This window comes from Strigops habroptila, chromosome 10 (genome assembly GCF_004027225.2).
Source record: "Strigops habroptila isolate Jane chromosome 10, bStrHab1.2.pri, whole genome shotgun sequence".
In the NCBI taxonomy this organism is placed as follows: Eukaryota; Metazoa; Chordata; class Aves; order Psittaciformes; family Psittacidae; genus Strigops; species Strigops habroptila.
In genome coordinates, this window is record NC_046359.1 from 22,571,236 (window position 1) to 22,579,801 (window position 8,566).

At 50.7% G+C, this 8,566-nt stretch overlaps 1 protein-coding gene across 1 annotated transcript; it reads left to right on the forward strand.

The window, feature by feature from the left end:
- Positions 1 to 1,467: 1,467 nt before the first annotated feature.
- On the forward strand, positions 1,468 to 7,866 carry LOC115613974 (cytochrome P450 1B1). Its single transcript, XM_030500116.1, has 3 exons — positions 1,468 to 1,643; positions 2,411 to 3,421; positions 5,046 to 7,866. Exons 1-3 carry the CDS (start codon positions 1,624 to 1,626, stop codon positions 5,656 to 5,658), a joined length of 1,644 nt encoding a protein of 547 aa, XP_030355976.1. The 5' UTR covers positions 1,468 to 1,623; the 3' UTR covers positions 5,659 to 7,866.
- Positions 7,867 to 8,566: the final 700 nt, after the last annotated feature.

Below are 8,566 nucleotides of genomic sequence, written 5' to 3' on the forward strand. Positions count from 1 at the left end.
TTCAACCTTCTGACAGTGATGGAGACATCAAAGTGCCTAACCTCTTTGCAAGCTTAATGCCACAGGGATGGAGCTATCTTTGCTCCTCCTCGAAGCTGAGCCATGTGCTGGGCTGGACTATGGGATCCTTCCAGTTCACCCAGAGCTAGGGCTGGGAAGAGAGAAGCCCATTTTTTTCTTGCCACTGCTCATAAAAAGTGGGTTTAATACCTCTGTCACTTGGCAATGGCAGGAAGAAACACAGTGTGCTCTGAGGCACACAGAGAGATATGGCTGATGCTAGTTTGAGCAAGAGGCAGTACCACTGACTTGAACAGCCTGGGACAGTGACAGCGACAGCAGCCAGGATTCCACCTCTTAGCAAGGAGAGAAGCAGTAGCAGCCCAGCCAGGCCTGGGCTCACACCCTGAGCTGGGCTGACTCCCAGCATCTAATTTTGTCTAATCCCTAAATGCTACCAAAACATCTTTTCTTCTCATGACATGACTGTAGAGAATCTGAAATAAATGTTGTCTTTTTAAATTCTGCTTGGTACAGGAAAAGCGATTACAACAAAGCAAGAGCGTTCTGATTTCTTGGGGAACCGTTTCCTTGATGCCTGGGGGTTTTGCAGCCCCGGGTTCCCCGGTGCGCCGGAAAGCCCCGGAGGCGGGGGAGAGGACGGAGGTGCCAGTTTAAAGGTCAAGAAGCGCCGTGAGCAGGCGAGGAGCGGTTGGAGCACAGCGGGGCCGGCGGGGTGCGAGCTGCCCGGCGCTCCCTGCCTCCTTCCCCCCGAGCCGGTGTCAGGTACTGCGAGGAGGGGTAGGGGCCCGGGGAGGAGATGGCTGGAGGCTTTCCAGCCCCAGCTCACGCAATGCAAACTCCGCACGCAACGGGGAGGCGACAGGCGGAGGAGGGGAAGCTCTCCGGCTTCCTCAGCCCCCAAGATGCAGGCGAGACGCTGCCTCCCGACAGAGAGGGCTCCGAGCCCGCCCGCCGCCCCACTCCCCGCCCGGCACCTCCTCTGCTCAAACTTTTGGCCCCGGCCATAAAAGCATCCGCGGCTCAGCCGCTCCGCTTGGCGAGGGCCCAAGGGCAGCTGGCAAATAGCTGCGACCCCTCAAGCCAGGGCAAGAGCCAGGCAGCGGCGATTTGTCCGTGGGGCTAACAGCCGCTCGCACCGTGCGGCGCACCGCCGATCCGGGCGGATTTAAAGCCGCGGGTAGCGATGCCAAGCGCCCAGACACGACAGCGACGGCTCCGGGTAGGGGCAACGGGCCGAGCTCCCCGCGCCCTGTGAGGCGCTCACCTTCACTCCCTGCAGCGAGGTCTCGCTGCCCGCCCCGGCCCCGCAGCCCGCCGGCTTCCAGTTCGCGGGGCTGCTCCGGGCAGGTGCCTGCCGGCGGGGCGAGATCCCAAGGGTTAAAGCGCTGGGAAGGTGATAATAACTCTGCACTGGGATCGGGTGCAACTGGCATTTGCTTGCACATGACCTGCCAAGCTGCCGGTGACAGGAACCGGGACTCCTAATGAGTTTCCCAGAGGCTGGGATCTGAACGTCGCCGTCGCCGCTCTCCTCCCGGGGCTGCCTGTTAGAGCTGCCGCCGGCTGCCCGGCTCCTCTCCATCCTCCCCGAGGTCGCGGATGGAAGCAGCGTGCAACAGGTCAGTTCAATTACTGCGGCCAAGGTGACCGTGTATTTCACCCTTTTCTCCCCTCGCTGCTTCAGAATGGCTGGAGCAGACGGTAGGAGCGGGCGGTCCCCGGGTACGGTGATGGGAAGCGGGACCAGTCGGCTCTGCCGCGCCGGGAGCTCAGGCATCCTCCGCAGCCCATCCCCGGGACCGCCAGCCGCCAGCCTGCGCTGCCGCGACGGGCACGGAAGTGCAGGGAAGAGGGAAGGGCTCGGTGCAGAGTGGGCTCCCTGGCCATGTGCGGAGGTTTTGTCTCCGGAGCAGCGAGTAAGCTCCGACGGCGGCGCGGGGAGCCCGTTTCTCGCAGCGGCTCTCTCACCGGGAGGAGGGATGCGCAGCACCGGGATGAACCTGTCTCCAGCGCACGGCGGCTGCCGGCATCTGTGGAGGCTCGTCCGCAGATGCGATTGCATCCTTGTGTCTCCCTTTCTGCCTCTCTCAGCTGTCACCTTCTGCATCCCCCGCCGCAAACTTTCCCTGCCGGGGGCGTGGGGGGGGATTAAAGCACTGGTCCGGCCGCCAAATATGCTTTTGATCCCTTACTGAGCGTTTGCCACTTGATTATCGATTATGCCTTGGTTTTTCGCACAGGATCCGGGCAGGCTTTAGGCACACGAGGAGCGCACAGCAAGGGCGCACTCCGAGCCGGCGCTGCCCCCTCGCTCCTGCCTGCGGGCGATGGGAGTCTGGCTGCAGGGCCGCTGCCCGCTGACCTTTCCCCTTCCCTTTCCTTGCAGCATGGCCCTCGAGAGGCTCGGGGAAGCCCTGGGCGGCGTCCCCCCCTTGCAAAGCTCCCTGCTGCTCCTCCTCTGCCTGCTCACCGCTATCCACCTGGGCAAGCTCCTCCTGCAGCAGCGCCGGCGGCAGAGCCAGCGCCGGGCGCCGCCGGGCCCCTTCCCCTGGCCCCTGATCGGCAACGCGGCGCAGCTGGGCAGCGCCCCGCACCTCTCCTTCGCCCGCCTGGCCAGCACCTACGGCGCCGTGTTCCAGCTGCGCCTGGGGCGCTGGCCCGTGGTGGTGCTGAACGGGGAGCGCGCCATCCGCCAGGCGCTCGTCCGCCAGGGGGCCGCGTTCGCGGGGCGGCCGCCGTTCCCGTCGTTCCGGCTGGTGTCGGGCGGGCGCAGCCTGGCCTTCGGCGGCTACTCGGAGCTGTGGAAGCTGCACCGCCGGGCGGCGCACACCACGGTGCGCGCCTTCTCCACCGGCAGCCCCGGCACCCGCCGCCTCCTGGAGCGCCACCTGCTGGGCGAGGCGCGGGCGCTGGTGGCGCTGCTGGTGCGCGACAGCGCCGGCGGCGCCTTCTTCGACCCGTCGCGGGTGCTGGTGGTGGCCGTGGCCAACGTGATGAGCGCCCTGTGCTTCGGCCGCCGCTACAGCCACGGCGACGGCGAGTTCCTGCGCCTCGTGGGGCGCAACGAGCAGTTCGGGCGGGCGGTGGGCGCCGGCAGCCTGGTGGACGCGCTGCCCTGGCTCCAGCGCTTCCCCAGCCCCGTGCGCGCCGCGTACCGCGCCTTCCGCGACCTCAACCGCGACTTCTACGGCTTCGTGCGCGGCAAGTTCCTGCAGCACCAGCGCAGCCTGCGCCCGGGGGCCGCCCCCCGCGACATGATGGACGCCTTCATCCGCCTGCAGCGGGAGCAGCCGCGGCTGCAGCTCGAGCACGTGCCCGCCACCGTCACCGACATCTTCGGCGCCAGCCAGGACACCCTCTCCACCGCCCTGCAGTGGCTCCTCATCTTCCTCATCAGGTAGGTGCCGGCAGGGCGAGCGCGGAGGGCCCCACCTGCCCGGGGAGGAGGGACACAGGGCGAGCGCACGTCTTGGGGCATTCCGCCCCCCGTTTAGATGGTGCTGCACGGGCAAGGCCACCTCGGCGGTAAAAGCCGTCGCGGGAGCGCCTCAGCCGCTCGGTCCGCGGAGAGACCCGCCGCCCCCCGCGGCGTTGAGGCGGGTAGTGCCGGGGTCCCGCTGCCGCCTCCGGCGCACTCACTCGGAGGCGCTGGGGAAGCAGCCAGAAAAAAAAGCAAAGAGAAGGCTGAAAAAAACCCCCAAACCAAACCCTAGCCTGGCCGTCGGGTAATGGTGCATAAAGAGAGGCTGGCAAAAAGGCAGCCGGGTAAAGCCTGAAAGCAGCAGATTTTACCAGGGCGAGATCAAGGAGCTCATCGCAACAGGGTAGCTGCTTAAGCAACATAAAGAGTTGGCGCACCGGTTTACAAACCCGCTGTTACGGTAATTTGCCAGCAGCGTGTGCCTTCATTGCCACGGTGTGACTCGGCGGAAGGCCGAGCCCGTGGGCAGCCTTATACGTACTGCCCTGCACCAGCTCTTCGCGGGGGGAAAGCTCAGCTGGGGGACGTGGGTTAACAGAATAAAGCTTAACACTGATCTCCTTCTCTGTCCCGGCTTTTTCCTTCATCATCTGCATAGTTTATAGAATTATGCAAACATTATCTGCCCAGCCAGAAAACAGGCAAATATTTCACACTTGAAGCTAAGGGTACAATGCTTGGAGTTCACATAATAACCTGTTGGGTTTCTCCTTGTTTCTTACATTTGCCCAACATTCAACATACAGTTCTGTTGCAGGAGGAAAAGGCAAGGACACAAAAGGCAAACTTGGATAGTTTAAGCAAATAGAGGCTCCTTGGAGGAATGCGTGCTTTTAGACAAGCAAAAGAAAATCTGTTAATATTCTGATCTTGTCTGGTTACTGCGTAGTTTTCCAATCTATCCAGAATTGAGGACAGTCATCTTAAAATAGATTATAAAGAAAACATTTTTCTATTAATTAGAAAAAGTATATATAAGTTCATAAAGCTATTCTGACAATTATTAGCACGGGCTTTTTCAGTTTAAAAACCTGCCTGCAGGTTTTTAAACTGAAACATATGTATACAGTATGTCTAGTGATAACAAACTGTGCTGACTTTTTGAAGTCATGTACAGAGCTGGAAAACCCAAGTTCTAGTTCCCACAGAAAGCCCAATATGTAGAAGAGACAAGTAATTTCAGGTTTAGAATGAATTTTCAAAATTGGATCAGGATATTCAGTTTAAGCACATTTTAAGTTTAATTTTTTATGTTGAGAATCGTTTCCATGTGGTATTCAAGTCAAAATGGATCAAATCTAAAACACCACCATTGCCTGGGAAGTTTGGACTTTTCCTCTCATAACGTCTTCCATCAAGGTCTATCTATATCACATTCTATATCTGTATCACGTTCCTGCAATATATTCAAGCTTTGCTCAAACTGCATGATTTAGGTTAGGGGTGAGGTTCTGTGAAAACACTCTGACAGTAAAGATTATTTTTAAGAAACTCCTTTGGAAGTGTTATGTATGTATGCACATCTTACTTTAAATGGCAGGTATCCGAATGTGCAGGCTAAAATGCAAGAAGAAGTGGATAGGATTGTTGGAAGAGACCGTCTGCCATGTGCTGAGGATCAGCCTCACTTGCCCTACATCACAGCTTTCTTGTATGAATCCATGCGCTTCAGCAGCTTCGTGCCTGTCACCATCCCACATGCCACCACAACCAACACCTTCATAATGGGCTACCTCATTCCCAAGGACACAGTGATTTTTATTAATCAGTGGTCAGTGAATCACGATCCAGCAAAATGGTCCAACCCGGAGGATTTTGATCCAACAAGATTCTTAGATGAGAATGGATTCATCAATAAAGATCTTACTAGTAGCGTGATGATTTTCTCACTAGGCAAACGTCGGTGTATTGGAGAGGAGTTATCCAAGGTGCAGCTCTTTCTCTTTACCTCCATACTGGTGCATCAGTGCAATTTTATTGCTAATCCAAACGAGGACCCTAAAATGGACTTTACCTATGGGTTGACCATTAAACCTAAGCCATTTACCTTGAATGTTACTCTTAGAGATACCATGGATTTGCTTGATCAGGCTGTCCAAAGACTGCAAGCAGAGAAAGCAGCCAGTGAAAATCAGCTGTCAGCAAATGCCTAAGCAACAAACCCTGCATCTAAAGATAATCCCTCTCTCTCTCTCTTTAGACTTAAATAAGTTATAGTTTGTTCTGGTGATCTCTTTGGAAAATAGCCAATATTACAAGTTGCAAGAGCAGGAAGGAAAACTGCACAAGTTCTAACTCAGTCCTCTCTAATTCTAGAAGGAGAGCCATGACAACAGTCTAATATATTACATAATGAAACATATACAATTTGAAAGTAAGCCTTTTCTATTCTAGCTTGTTCACAGAAGTTGCCATTGTAAAGCGCTTTTTGTCTGCTGACTGGTTGGAGCATCTCCAGGAACTGTTCGTACAGTCCTTTCCCTGTCTCCATGTACTGTGCCTTAACTCTAATTTCGCCTTTGGTGACTCCACATCCCAAAGTGAAATCTCTTATTTTAAATAAAAATAGTAATAATAATTATATAAAGGGTTGCTCAAAACACTGCAGCCTGCCTCTGAATTCACTTCTTGTGACTGCTGGGATGTACATTAATGCCTCAATAATACATGTTCAAATGATTTTCAGTAAAATGACGATGTAGTCTTGCCTTTAGCATTCCAAAGTGTTTACATAAATGACTAAGAAAGAAGACTTGCTTATAACCACATTTGAAAATAAAATTTGTATTTTAATAATTTAGTAACTTGTCATTAAGTTCTGAAAGATCAGATTTTATGTCGCCAAATGGCAAGGGTGATACAAACCATACGCTAATCTGATCATTAGCATATTCATGAACAACATAGATATTTGAATTAAAAAGCCTTATAAAGGTATAGCTGAAGTTTGTATTTCTCTAGTAAAGAGTTAATATCCCTGTCACTATGCACATAGGTAAGCCAAGTAAAATCCTCATTGGCCAAGGCATTTAGGAAGGAGAATTTGGTTTTTTTATATTAAAGCTTTGGTGCCACAAGCCTCAAGTAAAACGTACAGCAAATACACCCCTGCTCACTTGTCATTCTCTTAGGTTGAGGTAAATGGTATATCCAAAAATTAACTATGTACTTTTAGTACAATTTGCTTGGAACAGAAACTCAGAAGGAAAGCTAACATTACATGTCCTAATTATTGTACCCATTAACTGAAGAAAGAAAAAAAATAAAAAAATCAAAACCACCCAAAACAACCCCAAACTATTATTTTAAACTAAAACACACCCATGAAACTTTATGGCTTTGAGCCTCTGGGTAATGTTTGTGTGCACAAAGCTGCATGTATTTCTCTAAACCCTGTGTAAATGCTTGATTTTGAAAAGTGTTGGGCACTTCTTTGGAGCTGCAGATCACCTTCAGTTACCTATGAAATCCATCAGAAATTAAAGTCTCTCACATGGCTTGCTGTGTTAAGCTTAGTACTAAATAAGGTATTAGTAGAGCTAGAAAAATAAGGGTGCAGTGCTATACAGCGGAGCAGCTCTGCTGAGACCTAAAGCAAGTAAAGATTTCCACCAAGTCTTGTGATAGATAGGCAGTCTTAGTCATGTTGCAGCAGTAACGGAACTCACACCGACATTGGGAAGAGCTGGGTTAACAGCACAATCCTGAAGTAGAAGCTTCGCTACTGATTTAAAAAACCTGAATCAAGCCTAAAAGTACAGCTCCATAACCCCACACAGTAGTAATGTACCTGTTTAAAGTCTCTGACTTCACACGGCATCTTTTTTTTTTTAGAGCTAAAAAAAGCTTTCTGTTACAAACACAAGGAGTAACCTCAGGTGTTTTTCTGAATTGTATACAAGTGTGATAGCCCAGAACTTAGCCTATACCTGTGAAAAGCTTTAAGATACTCAGCATTTTCATACAGAGATCTACATTAGATCAAATACTAGCACAATAAGTTTCCTTGTACTTTTGTAAGTATTGTTATTAAAAAAAAAATGTAACCTACAAGTGAATATTCTAATGTAAGAATCACCAATTCATATTTTAATAAAAGCAGTTTTGCAATTTTGTACTCTTCCAAAAGCTTTAACTATGCATTGGCTACTAATACAACATCCATTCATTCTGCTCATGTCTGTCAGGGGGTCACACACTATCTAGCTGTTGGTCAAATAGTGCCTCATTTAATCTGCAGAGTTACTCAAATATAGTAGCACTCATTTAGAATGTATGGAGTTGCTCAGCAAGCTAACTTTTATGGTCATTTTGAAATGTATCATGTTGCCAAAATACTAAATAAAATAATTCTTACACTGCCTTTGCTTAGTTTATGTATGGCTTTCTAACATTAAGATAAAATTATTATTTCTGATTTGGAGAGTAGTATTAGTTATTCATATACTTTCCACCTTCTTTCCATTTCTAGATTTTAAGGTTTCTTCTCCATCCTGCCTTTACAGCTTCTCAGGTCTGCCTGCTTATTCATACCTTACCATCCATGTTCAGCTTGCTTATGCTCCTTCCCAAGAATATTCCCTGCTGCTCGTCTCAGCATTGATCTGAATTCTCTCATGTCTTCTGCTTTCTTCTAAAATCTGTTAGTCTTTCCCCAGCCTCCACAATCTCCTGTGCTATGTTCTTCTTTCTGGCATTTCAGTTTACCTCCACCTCCCCTTATTTCAACCCCACAGACTCATTTTCCTTTTGTCTTTCTCCCCTCCTGTATCTAGTGCTGGCATCCATATACTGATAATTTTCAAAATCAGGCAAGGTCACATCTAACAGCAAGTCATGCACATCTCATGGGATCTTGTGTTTGCATTGTCATTGCCTCCCTCACCATCCTGTGGCTGGAGGTGACCACAGCAATACTAGACAGATGCATGTTGCTCTTTCTCAATGAAATAAAGCACAAAGAAGTTAAGCAGCTGTATTCAAGACAAGATTGTTCCTTTAAAAATCTTCATACTCATGTTGTAGTGATTTCAATGGGTCAGAAAAGCCATATGTCATCTC

What these genes read in the sequence shown, in the direction of transcription:
- LOC115613974 (XM_030500116.1), top strand. Translation starts at nt 1,624, where the DNA reads ATGGAAGCAGCGTGCAACAG. An exon ending in ATGGAAGCAGCGTGCAACAG is followed by an intron (nt 1,644 to 2,410) that starts GTCAGTTCAATT and finishes CTTTCCTTGCAG; the next exon opens with CATGGCCCTCGAGAGGCTCG. An exon ending in CTCCTCATCTTCCTCATCAG is followed by an intron (nt 3,422 to 5,045) that starts GTAGGTGCCGGC and finishes TTTAAATGGCAG; the next exon opens with GTATCCGAATGTGCAGGCTA.